Genomic DNA, 22456 nt, shown 5'->3' with positions numbered 1-22456 from the left:
GCCTCCTGTCTGGTTTTGAGTCCTGGGGGCAACACTGCCAAGGCACCTTTGCTCCAAGCAAGCTCCGAGCCTGGCTACAAATTCTGGCCACTGCCCTGGGGAGGGGGCACATCATCCCCCTCCAATCCCAACACTGCTACCTGGCTGACAGTGGCCTGCCAGCCACTGTCCCCCACCCCCAAACCCTGGGTGCCCCAAAGCTGCAGGAGCCAGGAGAGCCCGTGGGTTGCCTGGGCAACTGCAGCCAGGCAGTGATGGGGAGCAGTCCAGGGGAGCAGTTGCCATGGAGACCCGAGGAGCACAATCACCTTGGCAACGGTCCTGTGTGTCCTGCCACCCCCATCCAGGGCTGCATCTGGAGGAGATGCACCTGGGCTCCATTGTGAACCTGGGCCAGCTCCTTGGATGAGGAAGGAGGGGAGGCAGTGGTGCCCACCCCTCCAAGGGGAGAGCCTTGGCTCCCAGCACCCACCCAGCCCCCAACTTAACGGCGCAAAGGAAGAGGTGAGGCCAAGCTCGGCTCCTTGGCTTTATCACTCCACACACCACTGCAAGTCATTCCCACACCCGGTCCTGTCCAGGAGGTGAGCAGGAAAGCTGGGTGTAGTGGGGCTAGACACAAGGGCAGGCTCTGTGGCACCCTAAAACTGTTCTCTCTGCAGAGAGTGACAGAGAGACATAGCCCCCACCCTGGTGATAGAGCCGCTGGCAAAGGAAGTCATCACTACCAGCCCCTGGGTGTCCCCAGTGTTGTCTGGGCAGTGGCTGTAGGCACATGGATTGGGGTGGCAGGACAAAGGTGGCACCAAGGTATATCACTACAGTGAGTCAGGGGGCTTTGGATTTCTGCCACTCCACTGTGCCTGCTGTGTCCCACCAGCCCTGGTCTTGCCCTCCTGATCCTCCCCCTAAATCCACACACCGGAGAAAAACACAAGGGAGAAATCCTGCATGGCTTCTGGGGGGTCATGGCTCAGAAAGAGACACAAGTCCAATAGCTGGCAGCCACAGTAGTGCCCCAGTGTGGGGTTGGGGTCTCAGCTCCTCAGCTCAGGCATTTTGTTGATTTTCCTCAAACCTTCATGTTTAGAGGGGTCTTTCTAGCAGACAAAAAGAGAATGAGGAGGCTGTAACTGCTCCCCTCCCCAAAACACATTGAAAGACACACCAAGACCCCTCCCTCCCAAAAGGGATTGCACAGCTGCACATGAGGAGACAGCTGAGATTTCTGCGGGCTCCAGGCTTGGCCCAATTCACACTGCCCCTCCCTGGGCATCCCCAGGCGCTCTCAGGCCTGGTAGAGGGGCACCACGCGGTCAATGGGACCCCGGCAGATGGGGCAGACACGGGTGGGCAAGGCTTGGAAGCAGTGGAAGCAGCAGCAGATGTGGCCGCAGCCCAGGAGGACACATTCGCGGGGCCGACACAGGCAGACCACGCAGCACTCCTCGGACGCTCGGTCCCCGGCCTCCTCCCCATCCGGCTCCTTGTCCTGTTGCTGCTTGGCGCGGGAGCGGCGGTAGGCGCGGCACAGGACGTGCAGGAGGACGGCCAGCCCCGCGGCCGCACACAGCAACGCTGCCCCCTTCCAGAGCCCGCTGGCCGACTCCAGCTCCGACACCACCGTTTGCCAGTCCCCCAGGCACAGGAAAAACTCGCCTCCCTGGGCCGGTGGCTGGAGGTGCAGGGAGCCGTCGGGTTGCAGGGACAGCTCCCCGATGCCCGTCAGCCCAGCCCCCACCCGCAGCATCTCCTCCGTCTCCAGGATGCCCTTGGGCTTCTCCCCGATCAGGTACTGGCCCAGCAGGTCGCGGAAGCCGTGGGTTGGCTGCTGGAACCGCTCGTACACCATCTCCAGGGGCAGGCAGACGGCTTGGAGCGGGCTGTCCACACTCACCTGTGTCACTGCCTCAGGGGCTGGTGAGGCCAGCAGGAAGGGGACGGTGTAGATCTGCTCTGAGAGCACCCGCTCGCTCTCACTCCTGCAAGTGGAGAGGGTTGGGGTGTGGGGAATCACAGAATCAGTTAGGTTAACTTCTGAGATGATCATGTTCAACCTAGGATTGAATATCAGCCTATCAACTAGACCATGGCACTAAATGCCATGTCCAGTCTTTCCTTAAACACCTCCAAGGATGTCAACTCCACCGCCTTCCTGGTGATGGAGCCTCTGCTCCCTGGACACCTCATTCCAATGTCTAATCATCCTATATTCGAGCAAGTTCTTCCTAATCTCTAACCCAAACCTCCCCTGGCACAGCTTGAGGCCATTTCCTCTTGTCTTGTCATTGGTTGCCTGGGAGAAGAGGACAATCCCCAGGTGGCTACAACCTCCTTTCAGGGGGTTGTAGAGACCAATAAGGCCACCCCAGAATCTCTGCCAGGCTAAACATCCCAAGCTTCCTCAGCTGCTCCTCATCAGACACATGCTCCAGCCCTTCACCAGCTCTGCTGCCCTTCTCTGGACTTGCTCCAGCAGCTCAATGGCCTTCCTGAGTTGAGGGACCCAGAACTGGACACAAGACTTGAGGTGTGGCCTCACCAGGGCGGAGTACAAGGGGATGATCACTGCACTTTTCCTGCTGGCCACAACACAGAGAAGCTCTGAACTCTTGGTACTGAGCTAAGCATAGGGACTGAAGTCTTTAACCAAGTTATTTTGTGCCTCTCACGTGGCCCCAGATGATGAGGGACTCACTGCTGCAAGCCCTCTCCTACAGTCCCTTCCCATCACTCACCAGCTTCGGGCCAAGCTGTTCCAGACCAGCCGATGCTCCTTCAGCAGCAGCTTCTGGATCACGCCCTGCAGCCCCTCATGGTAGTGGCTGGTCAGTGCAGCCTTCGCTGGCAGAACTATGCCTAAGGACAAGGGATGTGTCAGGGCCAGAAGAGATCCTGGCCCTTGTCCTCTGTGCAGAGCCACAGGGTGTCCTTACCTTCCAGGGCAACATAAGGCAGGCACCTCCCCGCGGCTGCAGACACCAGGATTGGCAAATTGTCATCGACCTGGAGCTTTGGGGCCTCCTGGAAGAGCATGGACTGAGTGTGAGTATGGGCAGGGACAGGCAGTGAGTAGGGCAAGAATGGCTCTGTGGAGATCTCTGGCAGGATCTGGCCTCAGTTCTGCGTGTCATGAAGTCACCAGAAGATGGAGCAGGCTGCAGGCAGCAGTGTGTGCACCCATATCAGAGTGTGGAGGGCAGTGTGGAAGGGAGTATGGGCAGGAAAGAGCATCTGAGAGACAGGGCTACCTGTATGCGTGTCACGACTCTGGCTTTCCTCCTGTACAGGTAGTAGAAGAGGCCAGAGAAGGCGAGGCTGGAGCCCAGACACAGCAGCTCCCCCGGAGTGATGGGTTTGTCCATGGTGCCAGGCTGGGGCGAAACGCCTGCAAGGTGAGCATGTTGTCTGGGGAACAGGACCGTGTCACCCATGACGGGGATATCCCACTGCCCCTGTTCTGAAGGCAGGGCTGTCCCTGGATCCCTGTCCCCAAGGCGGCGCTGTCTCATTGCCCCTGACCCCAAGGCAGGGACGCTCCTCCTCCCCTGTCCCCAAGCTTTGCCGCCCCAGGGCCCAGCCTGCCCACAGCCCCAGCGGTGGCAATTCACCTCCAGGACCCACAGGTGTCCGGCATCCGGCTCGACCCTTCATCCCGGGCCCAGCCGGGGCCCAGTCCCGCACCCGGGATCGGGCCGAGGCCCAGCACCCGTGGCCCAGCCCGGGGCCTGGCCCAGGCTCCCACCCAGGTCCAGCCCCTCGATCAGTCCCGGCCCAGCCCCCGGCTCGGTCCCGGCCCGGCCCCACCGCCGCGCCTGGCCCCGATGCCCCCGTACCCCCGAGGCGCCCAGGCCCGGACCCTGGCCCTACCGCGCTTCCTTTTGGGAAATGTAGTCCAGCCCTCGCGATGAGGCGGCGGGCCTGCCGTGACTGAACTACCCTTCCCAGCATCCCTCACGCTGAACTACAGCTCCTGTCATGCCCTGCGTCGTCCGCAGGCAGAACCACGACTCCCAGCAGCCTTTGCGAGCGCCTCTGTCCCTTGCCCAGGGGTCCCGCGGGGTCCCGGTACCGGCGGGTTCGGGAGACTCCGGGCTGGGGCCGGGGCCGCGCTGTGCGGGACGGGACCGGCCGGGGCGGGCCTGGGAGCTCGGAGTGGAGGCTCGGGAGAGGCTGTGATCACCCGCATTGAAGGCAGCGGGACTCCCTGGCTGGGATTTAGCGGGGACTCCTGTGGCTCTGACTCGTCCCCACCGGCCTTGCTGTGTTCTTCCCCACAGCTCTGCTTCCCTCACTCAGGGAATGTCCATCCGGACATCTCATCCCCCTCTGCCCCCCTCCCTCGGGATGTCTCACCTCTCACGCGTCCCCAGCGGTCCGGATCCCACCTCTCCCCCCGCCCCGGCCCCGCCAAGGACTCGGAGCTGCTGGACTAAGTGGAAACTGCGTTTAATCGTTAAATAAACTCGGCGACAGCCACCCACAGCTGAAGGCACCAGAGTCCCCGCTGCCGCCCGCCGGTCCCAGCAGAGGTGGATGGGGAAGCCAAGCTGGGGTGGGAGGGGACGAGGGAAGCGCGGAGCCCCCAGCCTCCATCTCCGGCAGGTTTGGGGGGCAGGAGCGGGGGGATCTTGGCTCTAGTGCTTCCCCTGGGACCCCTCTGGCCTGCCCTCCTCAGGGGGGGACGCAGCGCAGGGGACACTGAGCTGTGCCCGACTCAAGCACATCGGGGTTGGGGGGCAGAGCTGCGTTTTGGGGGTGCTACAGCCTCTCTGCCGGCCGTTTCCAGCCCCAGGCTGTGGGTGGGGCTGCGGTGGGTGCCTGGTGCGGGGCCGTGTGTGCCGGGGAGGGTGCAGAGCTGGGGTGTGCGGTGTGAGCACAGCAGGGGGACTGCTCTCTCTGCCCGTGGCCAGCTCCGGCAGACACTGAGGTCTGGGGAGGGGGGGCACAGCAGAGCATCGTCCCCTCTGTCCCCAGCGCCCTCCCCGTCCCTACCACACCTCACAGTGCTTGCCGGGGTTCATGGGGGAGCCCAGGGGGCAGCCGAAGTGTTCGACAAAGTCTCGGGAGTTGCTGAGGGTGCCGATAACACGGTACTTGTCGGGGCTGTGGGGGTCGGTGACCAGCCCTTCGTGGGAGCTCTCGGGCGTCCGGACGGAGCACCAGACCTGACGGAGCGGGAGCATCCTCAGGGATGAGGATGGGTGCGGGATGGGGAGCTGTAGGGTGGCTCCGGGGAGCCGGGGAGGGACGGGAAGCCCATCATCTCTCTCCGTCCTACCTGCGCAAATCCCACGAAGAAGAGCTGATGGTTGGTGAGCCCCAGGGCTGGCAGGCGCTTCTCCTCCCCGTTCTTCTGCAGCCAGGACTTGTAAGCCTGCGGGAGAGCTGGCCTGAAGCTCCGGGAGGGGACAGGCGGGCACGGAAATCCGTGTCCCCTGCGGATGGCAGCACTCACGTTGTAGGCTGCCTTGAGCCCGCCGTTGTCAGCGATGTTCTCGCCCAGTGTCTGCCGCCCATTGACCTTCTCGCTGTGGACGGTGTAGCGGCCGTACTGCTCCGTCATGCACGCCGTCCGGTTCTTGAAGGCCTCCAGGGAGGAGTTCTGCCACCATGGCCGCAGGTTTCCCTCCTTGTCGTACTCCCGTCCTGCAGACCGAGCCGTGGGTTGGGGTGGGACCAGGGGAAGCCATCCCCCTGCAGCCTCTCTGCTGCAGGGGTTCCCAAAGCAGAATGGGTGTGGTGGGGGAATGGGCACCGGGGGATGCCAGGGGGCCCTGGTACCTTGGGTCCACGCCCAAGGTGGGAAGGTGTCCCACAGCCCCTGCTCTGGGCAGGCTCTGCCTGGGGCTCAGCCATGCACTTGGGTCCCCAGGCATCCCCTAGTGCATTCTCACTATCCCAGCCCAGATCTCTGACCCCCAATTCCCTCAATGATCCCATGTCAGCACCGGGGCTGTGGTGAAGGTGCAAAGCAGAGTGGATAGGAGAGGGGCCCATCCCATGCCCTGGAGGGAGGAGGATGAGAAGGGGGCTGGGGCTGCAGACAGTGTGTCCTCACCAAGCAGATGGAGCGAAAGCTGCACAGAGAAGCCGGGGGGAGGTATCAGCAGGTGTCACCTGGGGAGACAGGACGATAGAAGGGGGTGGCCAGGGGAGGACGAGCACACATGATGCAATGGATGGCAAAGCAAGACCCCTGTGCACCCAGGGCACCTCTTCCCCATGCCAAGGGCTGGGGCTGGGGGTGGGGAGGACAGGAAGGTGACAGGGGTTGGGGCCAACACTGCCTGTAGGCTCTCACCTTGGTCATCAAATGCATGGGTCAGCTCATGCCCCATCACCACGCCGATGCCACCAAAATTAAGGGCTCTGTGGGGCCATGAGAAAGAGGCAGGTAAGTACAGGATGTGTTAATGATGCTGTTGAAGCCCACCCCATCTTTGTCTTGGCACCCAATGAAACACTGCTCCAGCTGGGATCCATCTGGAAATCACTCCTTTTGGGGACACTGGTGGCCCTAAGGGGACTCAGGCTGTCTTGACTGCAGGATGTAAAGCCTTGAGGGACACTCAAGCCCTTCAGGGGTTTTATTTGTCACTGTGGGGGTGCTCTGTGGCATCCTGACCCTGATCCAACCCATGCCTCCAGGAGGTGTCCCCCATGCCAAACTCACTTGGGGTGGTTGCGGGCGTAGAAGGGAGCCTGGAGGATCCCAGCAGGAAAGACGATCCCATTCTTGGTGGGCAAGTAATAGGCATTGACAGTCTGTGGGGTCATGCTCCACCTGGGGCAGGGAGGTGGGACAGGGGACAGACAGGGGTGTGCCCCTCTCACCCCAGCACCGTCCTGTGCCATTGCCCACCACAGGGCCCTGCCCAAGGTTGACACTTTTGCCCCCATTCTGTTACCAAGGTCCTTACCTGGGGATAAGCTACAGCTACCACAGGTGACCTGTGCCACCACAGGTGACCTACAGTGCTGTGCTACCCCGTGAGGGTGACCTCCTCCCCATGAAGCAGTTGCCATCCAGGCACCCAGGATCACATCCTCCCCCCCTCCCCCCTGAGCCCACCCCTTACTGGTCACGGTTGGGGGGTTTCCGGAGCTGGTCGGCCATCACTTTGGCAGAGAAGTTGTAGAAGTTGAGCATGTTTTGGAAGAAGGAGTCCTCAGAAACCTCGTACTGGTGAGAAAGAGGAGGGATGAGAACAGGACCACTAGGGTGGCTCCTCACACTCTGGCCAGGATGAACTCAGTGCTGGGGTGGCTTTGCATAACATCCCAAATAGGGACATTGCTCTGCCATGGGGCCCCCCAGAGCTTGGCATGACCAAGCCTCTCCCCACAAGCTGGGTGCTCCCTACCCCATCATAGACATCGTCCAGCTCCTTGTTGTCCAGAATGAAGTCAGGGAAGCCAATCATGTCATAGATGGCATCTGCCTGCATGGGAGAGGCCCCAGCAGTGAGTTGGGGGGCTTATATGGATAGGGTGAGGTTTCCCATCCACTTCCCTCTCTGGGGTCACCTTCTCCTTTGCAGCCTGCCTGGTCTTCTCATCCATCCAGTCCAGCTGGTCCAGGGACAACTCGAAGGCTGCACGGATCTCACTGATCATCTCCTCAGCCTGGGGAGGAGAGGGAATGAAGGCCCCCTGCCCCCCACAATACCTTGGTGGGGACGGGGTGGACAGGGTACAACCTCCCTGGGGCTGGGGGTCCCATTTCCCAGCTCCCTGCCTTCCAGCCCTGGGGCTTGGGTGGAATTGGGATGGTGATGGGGAGGGGATGAGGACAGAAGTATTCTCACAATGGCCTTGCTGTCCCGGTCAAAGGTGGCTTTGACGAAGAGGGAGCCCAGCGCAAAGCCCAGTGTGTCATCTGTGTTGGAGATGCAGGTTTGCCAGCGGGGCGTGCAGGACTATGGGAGTGAGATGAACATCTGTGAGACCCTCAGCCCACTCCTCTGCTCCCCTGCCTTCACCCAGCCTGGTTCTGACTCCTCATCAGAGGGGAGCAGCAAAAGCCCCATTCCAAAAGATAATCCCTGGGTTCCCACTGAAGCATTCAGGTCTTAGGGCATCCCAAGGGCATCTGAAGGGCAAAGGAGGTCCTGACTGCTTCCAGGCTGAGGGCAGAGGGGTCTGATCCCAGAGTCCTCTGTTACCTTCCTGGTGCCATAGAGTGTCTCCAGCAGCCTCTCCTGGGCTGTCTCGAAGCGCTGGTCCAGGCTGGAGGCCGTCTTCTGTACCAGGTTCCAGATCAGGTAGTTGTTCAGGATGCTGCAGGGGCAGAGAGATGCTGCAGCTCACCACAGTCTATGACTTCAAGACACTGATGAGCCCAAAATGTGCCCCTGCCATGGGGGCCACAGCAGGGATATGAAGGAGCCTCACCTCCTGTCAGTGTCATTGATGAGGTCAGAGACCTGCTGGAGGTAGGTGTCCCCATACACCACCACAGGCTCCGTGTCTGTCAGCTCCAGTGGGGCCAGGGCATAGGACAGGTAATCCAGCCAGTCAACGGCAGGGGCCAGCAGCTGGAGGGGACACAGGAATGTGGCACCAGGGCTTGGCATGGCTCTGCTGCATCCTGCTCAGCAAGGATGGGATCTCCTGGGTTAGGAACTGTGTTTTCTGGGAAGGACCCAAAGTCCCTCACCACTCCAGATCCTTCTCTGCACCCCTCCTGGTTCTCTTAATGCTGTAGGACAAGGGGACCCCTGGACCCCACAATACGAGGTGTGGTAACAACCGGGGGGATGGGCATTACTCTTCAACACCCAGTGCATGCCCCACAGCAGATGGGGCTGCCCAGGGTGTCCCAGAGTGAGGACAGCAATGGGCACAGACCCCTCGGTGCCCTCTGGACAACTCCCCTTATGTCCTGGAAGGGTCTCCCCAGACTGCTCTGGGCCATGCCCACCTGCAGCTCGGCGATGCTCATCTTGTGGTAGATCTTCTCGTCATCTCGCCGTTCAGCCTGGGGCACGGTGATGTTGGCCAGCTGGGTTTCAAAGTCCAGCACCTGCTGCATCTGGAGGCGGGTGGGCTCCGGGGTGCCCCCCAGCAGTGTGCCCAGCTCCACCATGTAGTCCAAGTATGCTGCCAGAACCTGTGGAGCCCCAGGCCCTGCCTCAGTGCCAACAACAACTCATCCCACCTCCCTGGAGTGGGCAGCCAACAGGCAGGATGGAGATGCCACGTGGATCCCAGTTCTGCTCCCACCCCATTGCCATAGGTTTTCCCTGATTGCTGTTGGCAGCATGTCCAGCTCCCAGCCTCACCCTCTCGTTGGCAGTCTTGTTCAGATAGTAATCCCGGGATGGGAGGAAAAGCCCTGACTGGTCCACCTGTGGGGAGAGAGGGGCAGCATAGACATTCTGGTGTGCCCCAGTGCCTGCCACCCCTGGGGGCCAAAGTGCCAACCTGGATGATGTTGCTGTTGGAGCTCTTGGAGTCTGCACCCACATACACTGTGAAGAAGGGGGTTGCCCGGTATGTGCCTGACACACTCTTGAGTACCTCCATGAAGCTGGTTTGGTTCCAGGAGCCCGTGATGTTCCATCCCCCAATCTGCCAGCAGACAGACCGGGCACCTCAAGGAGGGATGGGGTGTATCCCCGAGGTCTACTCCCCCCCCCGGTTATGTGAAGAGTTAAGTAGGTGTGCTGGGCTGAGCCCTGACAGCTCGGCTCACGTGTGGGTGTCTGCCCACCTTGTCAATGAGCTCCATAAGGGGCTGGGAGCCCAGCTCCTCTATCCTCTGCTCCTTGAGGCAGGACAGGTAGTATCGCTGTGTCTTCCGCTCTGCCTCGCTGCTGGAGTTGAAGGTGGCATTTTCTGCGGGAGGCTGTGGGTCAGCCCCAGTGACACAGGGGTCACCCCCTCAGTGTCTGTGACCCCTTGGTGCCCACCTAGGAGATGCTTCATGATGGCCTGATTCTGGTCCCAGATGCTGTTGAAGGTACTCCACTTGGAGCGCCCATTGGGCAGCGGGTTCCTCTTAATCCAGCCCCCACATGAGTACTGGTAGAAGTCCTGGCATGGGTCCATCTCTGTATCCAGGGCCTCCAGGATCTTGCTGGCCACCCGGACACAGGCATCCGTCAGGCACGTGCTGTGAGAGGGATCTGGCAGGGAAGGCATGCCTGGGGCTGGGCGGGTGTACTGGGGGAAACTGAGGCACGGAGCAGGGCCAAGCCCTGCCTGTACCCCAGGATGGGCAGAGCACCTGGAGCAGGCACCCTGGGCTGACCCATCACTCCTCATCCTCCCGTGTCCTCCCGGGTGTGGGGACTCCACTGCCAAGTCTCCCTACCTCTGCGGTACTGAATGGCCAGGGTGATGACAGCAACGCTGAGCAGCAGGGCCAGGGAGACGGCGACGGCGCAGAGCACCAGCTCCAGCTGGCTGCGCGAGGCCAGGCGGCTCAGCAGCGTCCCCGGCCCCTTCCGAAACCCCACCTGGGCAGGAGCAGGACCTGCCATCGCACCATGGGAGGCCGAACAACACTGCCCCCCCGCCCTCCCCGCCGGTCCCCAGTGACTGGCGTGGCTGCATGAGGAGGTGGGGACCAGGGCATCCCTCCCCAGCAGCCCTGGCAAGCCAGTGGTGGGTGCTGGCAGCCCCCATCAAGCCACAAGAAAGGACGATCATCCAGGCACACTCTGTGCCGCATTTTGGCTGACTCCCAGCACATCCCTGGGGACAGCCAGGTTTGGCTTGACTCCCAACCCTGCTCCCACTGCCCACTTGGTTGCAGGCAGGCCCTAGAGGGTGAGGACGGGGGCTAGAGAGGATGGAGAGGGGGAGGATGGAGGAGCTGGGGCAGACCTCACCTCCACGCTGTCGGGAGAGGCGCTGCCATCCCCCGCCGGCTCCGGCCCCTCCTCATCCTGCAGCGTGGCACGCTTGTAGTTGGGCATCTGCTACGGGAGGGAGCGGGCTGGGACAGGGGCGTGGGGGTAGCTGTTCCCCGCCCTGCCACACCCTCTGCCGCCTATGGCAGGGCCCAGTGCCTGCTCAGTTAGCACACAGTGGGGCTGAGGCAGCCCCTGACCCCCTCAGTGCCTGGGCCTCCCCCGGAGGTTGGCCCCAGCCCTGTGTGGTCCTGCAGAGCACGGGGAGAGCTGCTAATGAGGGGCTTGGGGGCCGTCACCGGAGCATCTCTCTGCATAGCCATGGCATCAGCCCTGCTGACAGGTGACACATCGCCACGGAGACACGGTCCCCGTCACCAAGCAACGGTTTCCTAGTACTGCTGTCTCACCCCTCCTCCCCTGACTGGAACTTTCCATGCAGATGTGCACCGGTCTGAAACATCTGGAAGTGCTTCTGGCCCCATCCTGGCTCTGGGGGTGACCAAGATGCAGGACAGAGTGTGCAAGGGGAGAAGGGGCACTGCATTGTGTACCAGGCAGCAGGGCAGGGTCCCCCTTACTCCTATCCTCGCAAGGCAGCTTCCACAGATCCAGCCATGAGGGCTGCTGAGGACTCAGCCAAAAGGGAAGTAGTGGAGTAGAGCCAGCAGCACTGGAGGTGGGGGGATAAGCTAGAAGAAAATACTGGAGGTTTTGGTGAAAGAGAATCAGCAATGCCACTGGTTGTGAGCTAACCTTAGGCTTCAGTTAATGCCTGGGTGGGTTGCAGCTCACCCTCCAGTCTGTGCTGCAGACTAAAGTGAGTGCCCAGCCTGCAGGGCTGGCATTGTGGGCCAGGAAGGAGCTGGCGTGGGAAGGATGATGGACAGGGGGGAAAGCAAAGAGAGTGCCTCATGCCCAGCTCTGCGTACTGCCACACTGCTGGGATGGAGAGGGGGCATCGCCAAGGGCTGCAGCAAGAGACTGGGATTGGCAGCAGTTGGCAGGAGCCCCCCACTGAGTCGGGCTCCTGGAAGATAATGGCGTCAGGAGGGATTGCTCGGCATCCTGTAGGAGCTTGGCCAGCCTGGCCCCCCCACCACCCCAGCTCCCCTCAACATGGTCCGTTCCCCTCCTGGGTGGTCCTCATTCTGGGCAATAGCCAGCACCCCCTCTCCAGCATGTTCTGTGGCATCCTCAAGGCAGGAGCCTATTTCTGGGGCTCCTTCTACCCCCTCTGTAGGGCTGAGACCCCTGGGGACAGGACCCCTGCCCCCTCCAGAGGTGCTGTCTTGGGGGTCACCCTATGAGCAGCATTACTGCACATTTCATGCCTCAGTGGAGTGGGGTTTGTTAGGCTATATCCGAGCCACCCCAGTTCCCACTGTCCAACCCCAGGCAGGGGTTTGGAGAAGGTAGAGGGTCCTTCTTCCTCCATCAGGGGGGACAGGGACCCTCTAGCCACTCAGCTGCCTTAGCCCCCGCACCACACAGCCCCTGCATCCCATAGGCTCTCACCACCCCCCGTAATCCACCAGTCCCCCCCCCCCCGCCCACCCACCCTCCCTCCCTCCAGTTCCCGAAGCCCCCGCAGCCCTTCCAGATCCTTGAGTTCTCCAGCCCCCGGGCTCTCCTGTGCCCCGACCCCCTCCTGTCCCCCTCTCCTCCTGCCCCCCTCCCCGCCGCGCCGCTGCCCCGGGCACTCACGGCGTGTCCAAGCTCCTGTAGGGCCACGTTCATCCTGGCCATCCCGGGCCGCCTCCCGCCTAGCTCCGCTCCCCGCCCGGGCCGCGCCGGGCCCCCGCCGCCGCCGCAGCGCCGCCTGCCTCCGCCGCCGCCATGGCCCGCACCGGGCGCCGCGCTGCCGCCGAGACCGGCACCGGGGCCGGGCAGGGACGGGGCCGGGCGGAGATGCGGTCGCGCCGGAGGGATGGAGCCTCAGGGGCTGAGACCGGCGGCGCGCGGACCGCGGGCACGGGGCGGGGGCGACGGGGGCCGGTGGCCCGGGAGGGGCTGAAGCGGGGACCCCGGTGCCCAGCCCGGCCGCGCCGCTCAGCTCCGCTCGGCCCGGTCCCCCCACCAAGGTGACCGCCGTACGCACGGGAGGAGCTCCGCACCGGCACCGGTGTCTGCCCGGCACCGCCGCCCGCACCCCCGGAGAGCCGTAAAGGCGCCCGCAGCCTCCCGCACCGGCACCGGCACTGGGACCGGCGCCCACACCGGCACGGGCAGCAGAATTGGGGCTCACACCCGGCCGCCCGCAGTGGGCACCGGCACACGCGCGCAGGGGGACACAAGGAGCGGCTCCTGTCGTGAGCACACAGAGGGCACAGCGGCGCCGCTCGGTACCGGCCACTGGCGCCGGGAGAGGCCGGTGATGGTGCAGCCGCAGCAGAACGCCCTGCTCCGGTACCGGGCACGGCCCCAGTGCAGCACCCGCGCAGGGGGATGCACACACCGCACTGACACCGCACCCCCAGTGCCTAAGGGACGGCGCCCCGGTGTTACCCGTAGGCCCGTGCCACAGCACACGGCACACCCGGGGTGCACAGCCGTGCTCAGAGCCTTGGGGGTGAGCCAGGAGAAGGCCGTGGCTGTGCACAGTGTCACACCTTGCCTCGATAGCTCCCAGCCCTGTGTGACCGCCTGTCCGGGACAAGGCGCCACCGCGGGTCACCCGCTCGATGCCCGGGGTGCTGCTGCACAGGGGGTCAAAGGGCTGCCCGGGGGGCCGGGCGGGACGGGGCGGGGCAGCGCCACCTGCCCAGACTGTGGAGCCGGGGACACGGCACGGGGGAGAGTGTGTGAACACAGCGGTGCGGCACCAGGGTGCCCACGGGTGTCTGTGACATTGGGGCCCACGGCAAGCCTGCCAGCAGTGCTGCTCCACCAGCCCAGCTCGGGTGGCAGCGTTACCCGTGCCGGGGTGGTGCAGCCCCGGGGCTCCAAATGCCAGAGCCGCTGCCGGTGTCAGCGCCGTGCCGGTGCCGCTGTCGGTGCCAGTGTCGGTGTCAATACCGGTGTGTCAGTGCCGGTACCTGGGTCAGAACAGTGCTGGTGCCCGTGCCGGGGCCGCGTCCGTGTCGGTGCCATGTCAGTGTCCGTGCCAATATCGGTGTCAGTGCCGGGGTCAGTGTCAATGTCGGTACCGGTTTCAGTATCGGTGTCGGTGCCGGTTTCAGTGCCGGTACCGGTGTGATTGTCAGTGTCAATGTCGGTGCCGGTCTCAGTGCCGGTGTCACTGTCAGTGTCGGTGTCTCAGGTACCGGTTTCAGTGCCGGTGCCGGTGTCACTGTCAATGTCTCGGTGCCGGTGCCGGTGTCAGTGTCGGTGTCTCAGTGCCGGTGCCGATGCCCCGCACGTGCGGTCGCCCCGCCCCTGGCCCCGCCCCCGGCGCGCGGCGGTGCCGTCACGGCGCTGCGCATGCGCAGTCGGCGGAAGCACGGCCGGGCAAACATGGACGCGGGCGGCGGCGGCGGGCAGAGCCGGGTGCAGGGCGGCCCCGGGGCGGGCGGCGACGAGAAGCCCACGCCGCCTTGGGGCCGGGACCGCCGGGATCCGCCCGCCGGGCCCGAGAAAGAGCAGGAGCTGGTGAGTGCCGCCGCGCCGTGGGCCGCAGCTGAGTCACGGCCCATTCGGGCCCGCGTCACCGGCGGGGCAGGACGTCATCCCGCGTCACGGGGCTGGCCGGATCCCTCCGGGAACGGGACGTCATCCCACGTCACGGGGGCGGCCAGCATCCCTCCGGGGACTCCCTCCGGCGGGGGCGTGTGACGGCAGCGGCGCGGGGGGTTCCCTTCGGCGGGGCCCGGGACGCCCTGGGGTGCCCGCCTGACGCCATTGAGGGTTCCTGTTTCTGGGCGGGGGGCTCGGGGGTCTCAGAGGAGTGTTGGTGAGGGAAGCCGCGGTGTAACCAGGGTGTGTGTGGCAGTGGGTGCCGTGGGGCGGTCCCCGGTTTGCCCAGCACGGGGGTCACCTTGGCTCTGGCTGTCCCCGTGGGATGGGCGACACAGCCTGTGGGGTGAAGGGGCTGCAGTCAGTCGGGCGTTCCCCCCGCTGGGCTGTGATCTGACGTGCCCCTCTCTTTGGGGTTCTTTTCATACAGCACAGAGTAATGGGGGAGGTGCATCTCACACCTCGGGAATTTCTTTGGGAGGGTATCCCCAGTAATGTGATCTTTGCTCCACCCTGGCAGGACTGGGACAGGATGGTGCTTGAGCAATAAGTGCATCACTTTGTCCTGGTGCCCCTGTGGCTTGGGGTGACACCCCTGCCTCTGTCACACTGAGACTTACTGTGCTCTGAATCCTTAACTCTGCTTTCTCCTGTGCATTTGGGCAGTCTGAGGAGGACAAGCAGTTGCAGGATGAGCTGGAGATGCTGGTGGAACGCCTGGGGGTAAGTCTGTGCTGTGCCCCTCAGCAAGGAGTCCTGGCCAGGATTTGACTCAGTCTGTCTCTTGCTTATGGCTGTTTCTAGTGCAGTGAAGAAGGGGGGATTTTACCTTGAATGGGGTGAGATCCCTGCTTGTCTGGTGTGATCTGTCCCCCAGCCTTGCTGCCTCTCTGACCTGTGCCAGAGGGACCTCTGTGTCCTTTGGTGTGAGAGAGGCTTTCTGCCTTGCTGTGCCCTCCTTCTCCACCTCTTGGGCTGAAGGAGGCAGCCCAGGGTGGGGAGCCATTCTGCTGAGAGCCATGGCTGTGTTTGGGGAGGGCTGGTGAGGTGGTGGCTCAGGACCCAGCCCTTGGTCCCTGACAGGCAGCTTCCCTCTGCAGGAGAAAGACACGTCACTTTACCGCCCAGCCCTGGAGGAGCTGCGGAGGCAGATCCGCTCTTCCACCACCTCCATGACCTCCGTTCCCAAGCCCCTCAAGTTCCTACGGCCCCATTATGGAAAACTGAAGGAGATCTATGAGAACATGGCTCCGGGAGAGAACAAGGTAGAAACTCTTGGCCCCACCATCCCATGTGACTCAGGGTACAGTGGTGGGGCAGGCAATTGCAGAGCCCTCTGGACCCTGGGATCTAACAGCAGTCTCTGTGACTTGCTCCAGAGGATTAGAACTTGTCAGGATGGTACCTTTGCCACCTGTCATGGTTTGTGGGCACAGGAAGGGTGTTGTGTCCCTGGCTGCCCCTGGTTCCCTGTGCCTGGCCTGTGTCTAGAGCTCTGCACTCTTTCTGCAGCGCTTTGCAGCAGACATCATTTCTGTCCTGGCCATGACCATGAGTGGGGAGCGTGAGTGTCTGAAGTACCGGCTGGTGGGCTCCCAGGAGGAGCTGGCATCTTGGGGGCATGAATACGTCAGGTAAGCCTGAGTGGAGCTAGAGCTTGGGGAAGGATGAGGGCTCAGGGGAATTTCCTGGAGTGCTTTGGCCTGTCTGGATTGTGTCTTAACTAGCTGGTCATGTGTTCAGTTGCCCCTATCACACCTGCACATTTATCACTTCATGCTCTATTCACAGTGATTTTCTAGCTGCAGAGGTCTTGCTGCTGTGGCCTCTTAAATCTCTGGTCTTACCTCTGCTCTTTCTCTGGGCTTGTCCCCCATAAGCTCTGCAGAATGCAGAACCTCTAGGGCACACAGCCCTGGCTAACTGGGAGCAGCTGCTCTCGTTCTCATGGCTCAGTGAAACTGTTTTTTGTAGTGGTGATGCCCCTTTGTTCCTGCAGGCACTTGGCAGGAGAGGTGGCCAAGGAGTGGCAAGAGATTGATGAAGCTGACAAGGCTCAGAGGGACACACTCCTCACCCTGGTCAAGGAGATCGTCCCCTACAACATGGCCCACAATGCAGAGCATGAGGCCTGTGACCTGCTCATGGAGATAGAGCAGATGGACATGCTGGAGAAGTACATTGATGACAACGCCTACTCCAAAGTGTGCCTCTACCTGACCAGGTGAGGGGGCTTGGCAGGCTGAGGTGCTGGACGGGACCTGAGCCCTGTTGGGCCAAGGTTGCCTGATCTGGTTGTCACCCTCATGTCTGTCTCCTCCTTAAAGCTGCGTAAGCTATGTCCCGGAGCCCGAGAACTCGGCTCTCTTGCGCTGTGCCCTGGGCATCTTCCGCAAATTCAATCGCTACCCTGAAGCCCTGCGCCTGGCACTGATGCTCAATGATGTGGAGCTGGTGGAGGACATCTTCACTTCCTGCAAAGATGTGTAAGCAGAGATGTTCCCTGCCCTCTGCACATCCTGGTGGGGCAAGGCTCCCCATCTGGGCAGAGATGGTTGCATCTGCCCCTGCTAGAGGTGTGTGGGTATTTGTATTGAAACTCTTGTCCCTAAAATGATAGTGGGCAGCAGGGGGTCATGTCTGTATGCCCTGGGCAGGGTAGGTTGGCTCACTGCTTGGTGAACTTGTGTTTGTGCTGGGGCTTGGTGGGCTCTGGGCACTCAGGAAACACCTCCCCTCTGCACAGAGTTGTCCAGAAGCAGATGGCTTTTATGCTGGGCCGCCATGGGGTCTTCCTGGAGCTGAATGAGGATGTGGAGGAGTATGAGGACTTAACAGAGATCATGTCCAATGTCCAGCTCAACAGCAATTTCTTGGCCTTAGCCAGAGAGGTGAGTGTCCCAGCTGGGAAAAGCACCCTGGGTTACCTCCAGCTGTGGCTGCCCTGGCTGCCAGGCTCTGTGGCAAGATTTGAGAAGAAATCTGTCATCTCTGTGATCTGGGCCAGACACCTCCTGGAGAGGTTGCCATTGCAGGATGTGCTGGCCAGGAGGTAACCCACTTCTCCCTTGTCTTTGCAGCTGGACATCATGGAGCCTAAAGTGCCAGACGATATTTACAAAACACATCTGGAAAACAACCGTAAGGGCTTGTGTTGTGGCTTTTATTGTCCCTACCTGTGTGGAATTCTTGAGGCTGCCAAGCACCTTTGAGCCTGTGTGGTCAGAATGTATCTGAGGTGGGCAGATGGCCTGCCCATGGTCTCTGACCTGTGGATTTGGGCTTCTCTTTCCTGCTGGTGGTGGGACAGGTCCTCATTCCCCTATGGTGTGGGCTGGCAGGGCTTCTGTTGCTGCTTTTCTTACCCTGTTGTTGTTCCGTAGGGTTTGGGGGAAGTGGTTCCCAAGTGGACTCAGCCCGGATGAATTTAGCTTCCTCCTTTGTGAATGGCTTTGTGAATGCTGCCTTTGGACAGGACAAACTGCTGACAGATGATGGCAATAAATGGTTGTACAAGAACAAGGACCATGGTGAGTTAGCCAGCTGGGCAGGGCTGGAGGTGCCTCTAGGCTTGGGGTTAGCCACCCTTTTGGGGAAAGGGTCGCTGAGCTGGCCTATGTCCCTGGCTACCACAAGCCTCAGGCAGGGCACATCAGTTCAGGCCTGATGTGGGTCCTTTGCCTGGAACCACAGGGATGCTGAGTGCTGCAGCCTCGCTGGGCACAATCCTGCTGTGGGACGTGGACGGGGGACTCACACAGATCGACAAGTACCTGTACTCCTCAGAGGATTACATCAAGGTCAGTGACAGATCCTAGCTCAGTGTCTGTGTGGGACAGTCCTGCTGTGAGCTGGGTGTGCAGCTGGCTGGAGAATGGTCCTTGCTTTGGTCCCCTGTGCAGCTCAGCTGCACAGAGGAGGTTGCATGCCCTGTGGCCCAGGCTTTCAAGCAGCTCACAGCAAGGTGTGGATCACTTGGGGACTGCCTGAAGCACCTTGGAGGCTCCCCTTGTCAGGGAGCTATGAGCTTTGGATTGCTCAGCTTGATCCAGAGTGGTGTTGCCCACTTGGTACCAACTGGCCCATCCTGGGTGTGTGTGTGATGTGTGAGGTGACATCAGTCACTGGCTGGCTGGGAGCTTTGTGTGTTGGTGGCTAGTGTATGATGGTGCTTCTGCCTTGCAGTCTGGAGCCCTCCTGGCCTGTGGTATCGTCAACTCAGGGGTGAAAAATGAGTGTGACCCTGCTCTGGCCCTGCTGTCTGACTATGTCCTCCACAACAGCAACACCATGAGGATTGGAGCCATTTTTGGGTAAGGGCCTGGCCACAGTCTCCCCGTGCTGCACAGGGTGGTGGAGCTCCTCCCTTACACTCCTCTGGACCCTCTGCAGGTTGGGACTGGCGTACGCGGGCTCCAACCGTGAGGATGTCCTGACCTTGCTGCTGCCTGTGATGGGAGACTCCAAGTCCAGCATGGAGGTAGGGAGTGAGGCAGGGTTTGCCTGTGATTCCTGCTTCCTCATCCAGTGCCCCACAGCTCCTGGGAATACAGGCTGTCCTGCAGCCAGCTTGAGCTCAAAGAGAAGGCTATGTGTCCCTGCTCAGCACTGTGCTGTGCCAGAAGAACATGGCCCTATTTTTCTTATCTGAGCTGCTGCCACAATAGAATTGCAGCAGATTTAGGAGAGTGGGAAACCATCAGCTCTCCCAATAGCCCAGATTTTCATAGGAAGTGGAGACCAAGCGTACCTAGTACTGTAGGCCAGCTTACTCTGAGCTGTCCCTGTGTATGACATGACTCCTTCCCCCATCACTAGGTGGCTGGTGTGACTGCCCTGGCCTGTGGGATGATATCAGTGGGCTCTTGCAATGGGGATGTCACCTCGACTATCCTCCAGACCATCATGGAGAAATCAGAGACAGAACTGAAGGACACGTATGCCCGGTGGCTGCCACTTGGCCTGGGCTTGAACCACTTGGGTAAGGTTGGGCAATGCCAGTGGTTCATGAGTTGGGAGACAGGGTGAGAGCATCCATCCAGCATTGTCCTTTAACCACTGTGCTTTCCTTCACAGGGAAGGGAGAAGCAATTGAGGCCATCTTGGCAGCGCTGGAGGTGGTGTCAGAGCCATTCCGCAGCTTCGCCAACACACTGGTGGATATCTGTGCTTATGCAGGTGAGTCAGGCTGGTCAAGGTGGGGCGAGGCAGGAGCAGGCCCAGGGTCTTCTGCTTGCTGATCCTGGTCCTCCACTTTATTCCTAGGCTCAGGGAATGTCTTGAAGGTGCAACAGCTCCTGCACATCTGCAGTGAGCATTTTGACTCCAAGGAGAAAGAGGAGGACAAGGACAAAAAGGACAAGAAAGAGAAGGAGAAGAAAGAGAGCTCAGCTGACATGGGTGCTCACCAGGTGGGGAAATGTGGGCTGGGATCTGTGTTCCTGGAGCAGGACCTGGCTTTGGAGGGGTCTCTAAGGTCCTTGTGGTGTCAGAGCAGAGGGAAGACAGCTCCCAGCAGGATCCCCTGCTCACCCTGTCCTCCTAGGCTTGGAATGGGCACAGAGGGTTAAGAACTTGGGTGTTGAGCTGGGTGCTCCCTGCCTGGCCCTCAGTGCCTGTGTCCCCGCAGGGCGTAGCGGTGTTGGGGATCGCGCTCATCGCCATGGGCGAGGAGATTGGTGCGGAGATGGGCCTGCGCACGTTCGGCCACCTGGTGAGTGACCACGGGAACAGCACAGAGCTGGGAAGGGACCTAAGAGTAGGAACTGGGTATTGCCTCACTTCTTAGTAGACCTTGCTGTGCTTAGTGATCTGCATCTAACACCCACCTCCCCCCTGTGCAGCTACGGTACGGGGAGCCCACCCTCCGCCGTGCTGTGCCCCTGGCCCTGGCTCTTATCTCAGTCTCCAATCCCCGGCTCAACATCCTTGACACCCTCAGCAAGTTCTCCCATGACGCTGACCCTGAGGTCTCATACAACTCCATCTTTGCCATGGGCATGGTGGGCAGTGGTAAGCCTGGGGACAGCCTGGTTTGGGATTTATCTGGGGGGAAGGTGGGAGATCTGTGCCTGGTACACTACTCTGCCTGCACCTCCTTGTCCCCAGGTACCAACAATGCCCGGCTGGCAGCAATGCTGCGGCAACTGGCCCAGTACCACGCCAAGGACCCCAACAACCTCTTCATGGTGCGGTTGGCCCAGGTGATGATACTGTGCTCACTGCTTGTGTGCGGAAGGGGAAGTTTGGGGTCCCTGCCCTGGATGTGGGAGGAGAGTGGTGTCCTGGGGGTGTCACCCTCCTGAGGACAGGGCTGGGAGTCCCAGGTTACTCCATCGCTCTTTCATGTGTTTTCTCTGCTACACCAGGGCCTGACTCATCTGGGCAAGGGAACACTCACCCTGTGCCCATACCACAGTGATCGTCAGCTCATGAGCCAGGTGGCTGTGGCTGGGCTTCTGACTGTCCTCGTGTCCTTCCTGGATGTGCGCAACAGTGAGTAGTGTGGGCTCTGTCCCCCCAGTCCTCTCTGCCCTGCAGCATGGGCATTGCTCAGCTCCTTTACTTGTGTCTCCCCTCCAGTTATCCTGGGCAAGTCCCACTACATTCTCTACGGCCTTGTTGCTGCCATGCAGCCCCGCATGCTGGTCACCTTCGATGAGGAGCTGCGGCCTCTGCCTGTGTCGGTTCGGGTAGGACAGGTAAGGGGCAGCCAGGGCTGGGGAGGGGGTGTGCTGGTGTCCCTCTGTGTCCCTGGCATTGACCTCATTCTTCTCTCACAGGCTGTGGATGTGGTGGGCCAGGCAGGCAAGCCCAAAACCATCACTGGCTTCCAGACTCACACAACACCAGTGCTGCTGGCACATGGAGAGCGGGCAGAACTGGCCACAGAGGAGCACGTGCCTGTGACACCTATCCTGGAGGGATTTGTTATCCTACGCAAAAACCCCAACTACGACGTTTGAGCCAAGGGGAAGCTGGGGGGTGGGTAGGTGGTTTGGGAGGAGAGGGAAAAAACCTAGTTTGTTTTTATTACTGAAAGTCAAGGAAATAAACTATGCGGGGACTAGTGCTGCCATCCTATCCTTGCACTGGGAATGTGGACTGGGTTCTCATCCTTTTGGATGTGCCTGCAGCCCATAGAGGCTGTGCACAGTGCAGAGTCCAGGATGCAGGACATGGAATACAGAGTTGTGGGGTGCCGTTGTACTCCTATACTTCAGCATCCAGCTGTGCCCTGTGTGTGCACCTGGCACTGCCACATGTGCTCAAAGCTTTAGCCCAGCAGGGCCTGTCCCTGGCTGGGACTGCCCTCCTGGGGGCTCTTGGTTGGCAACTCAGCTTTCAGCTGCCGTTCCAAATGCGCTGGGCTCCGCCATTATTTGTGCTGCTCCAGAGCTGACATTGGGGTTAAAAGCGGTCAGGGAGGGGGGATGGATGCTACAGGGAAGTATTTTTAGCAGAGGAAAGCCCTGCCCTGTTTCCAAAACTTAAAGTGTCTGGACGCTGCTGTGCCCCAGTTGGGTGGATAGGGGAGGCTGTATCTGGGTGGGAGTGGGGTGGATGCAGGGTAGGGGTAAGGTGCTGCATCCTGCAGGGTACAGGGTGGGGACTATGTCCTTTGTGTAATGTGCTGGAGGGGTTCTGAGCAGGTGCAGCTCCTGGCCGGGAGAGGGAGGGATGCTGGACGGGTGCAAGTCCCGCGTGAGAGCAGACCCTAGGTGGCTGCTGGTCCCCGGAAGGTGCTGGTGCACGACTGGATGGAGCACGAGTGCGTGCCCGCCGGGGCAATGTCAAGTTCTGGGTCGGGGGAGGTCCTGGGTGAGGCCGGGCCCCCGTGGTACCGAGCACCGAATGGGTGCTGGTGCCGGTCCCTGGGTGGCTTTGGGAACCGGGTGGTGTCAGGCCGCGGATGCGTC

The 22456-nt window shown here is 61.2% G+C and overlaps 3 protein-coding genes across 8 annotated transcripts; 1 reads left to right on the top strand and 2 right to left on the bottom strand.

Moving 5' to 3' along the window:
- Positions 1–516: 516 nt before the first annotated feature.
- On the bottom strand, positions 517–3859 carry LOC310913555 (mitochondrial ubiquitin ligase activator of nfkb 1-A-like). 5 transcript variants are annotated; one of them, XM_083869069.1, is made up of 6 exons: positions 3612–3731; positions 3252–3388; positions 2937–3024; positions 2739–2859; positions 1898–1982; positions 517–1675 (listed from the first exon to the last, which is right to left on the bottom strand). In XM_083869069.1, the coding sequence occupies exons 1-6, from the start codon at positions 3652–3654 to the stop codon at positions 1289–1291; spliced, it is 861 nt and encodes a 286-aa protein (XP_083725195.1). In that variant the 5' UTR covers positions 3655–3731; the 3' UTR covers positions 517–1288. The 5 variants fall into 5 exon arrangements, with proteins under 5 accessions (XP_083725195.1, XP_083725196.1, XP_083725193.1 ...); XM_083869070.1 differs by having other exon boundaries at positions 517–1663; XM_083869067.1 differs by lacking the exon at positions 3612–3731 and adding an exon at positions 3837–3859 and having other exon boundaries at positions 517–1982; positions 3252–3374.
- Positions 3860–4528: 669 nt separating this feature from the next.
- Positions 4529–12611, bottom strand: ECE2 (endothelin converting enzyme 2; the record flags this gene model as incomplete). Of its 2 annotated transcripts, none has more annotated exons than XM_083869021.1 (19): positions 4529–5168; positions 5282–5377; positions 5459–5649; positions 6305–6372; positions 6677–6787; positions 7083–7186; positions 7368–7445; positions 7531–7629; positions 7812–7922; positions 8169–8283; positions 8398–8540; positions 8927–9115; positions 9288–9353; positions 9430–9576; positions 9719–9843; positions 9918–10133; positions 10322–10466; positions 10842–10931; positions 12570–12611. In XM_083869021.1, 19 exons carry the CDS (start codon positions 12609–12611, stop codon positions 4992–4994), a joined length of 2313 nt encoding a protein of 770 aa, XP_083725147.1. In that variant the 3' UTR covers positions 4529–4991. The 2 variants fall into 2 exon arrangements, with proteins under 2 accessions (XP_083725147.1, XP_083725148.1); XM_083869022.1 differs by having other exon boundaries at positions 10842–10928.
- Positions 12612–14318: 1707 nt separating this feature from the next.
- PSMD2 (proteasome 26S subunit ubiquitin receptor, non-ATPase 2) lies at positions 14319–21544 on the top strand (the record flags this gene model as incomplete). The annotated part of the gene is made up of 21 exons (XM_083868335.1): positions 14319–14453; positions 15204–15260; positions 15638–15802; positions 16050–16171; positions 16537–16761; positions 16865–17023; positions 17284–17428; positions 17618–17678; positions 17921–18067; positions 18231–18337; positions 18723–18850; positions 18930–19017; positions 19356–19518; positions 19614–19715; positions 19803–19948; positions 20167–20250; positions 20381–20549; positions 20646–20740; positions 20906–21032; positions 21120–21238; positions 21320–21544. 21 exons carry the CDS (start codon positions 14319–14321, stop codon positions 21500–21502), a joined length of 2727 nt encoding a protein of 908 aa, XP_083724461.1. The 3' UTR covers positions 21503–21544.
- Between the last annotated feature and the right edge of the window lie 912 nt (positions 21545–22456).

Source organism: Zosterops lateralis (assembly GCF_965231275.1).
Source record: "Zosterops lateralis genome assembly, chromosome: 10".
NCBI lineage: Eukaryota > Metazoa > Chordata > Aves > Passeriformes > Zosteropidae > Zosterops > Zosterops lateralis.
The sequence above is the reverse complement of the archived record's forward strand: the minus strand, read 5'-3'. Positions and strand labels throughout refer to the sequence as shown.

Excerpts from the sequence above, each read along its gene's own strand:
- LOC310913555 (XM_083869066.1), bottom strand. The coding sequence starts at position 3,654 with ATGAAGGGTCGAGCCGGATGCCGGACACCTGTGGGTCCTGGAG. Across the intron at positions 3,389-3,611 it reads GACACCTGTGGGTCCTGGAG|GCGTTTCGCCCCAGCCTGGC; the intron begins GTGAATTGCCAC and ends CTCACCTTGCAG. Across the intron at positions 3,025-3,251 it reads GAGTCGTGACACGCATACAG|GAGGCCCCAAAGCTCCAGGT; the intron begins GTAGCCCTGTCT and ends ATGCTCTTCCAG.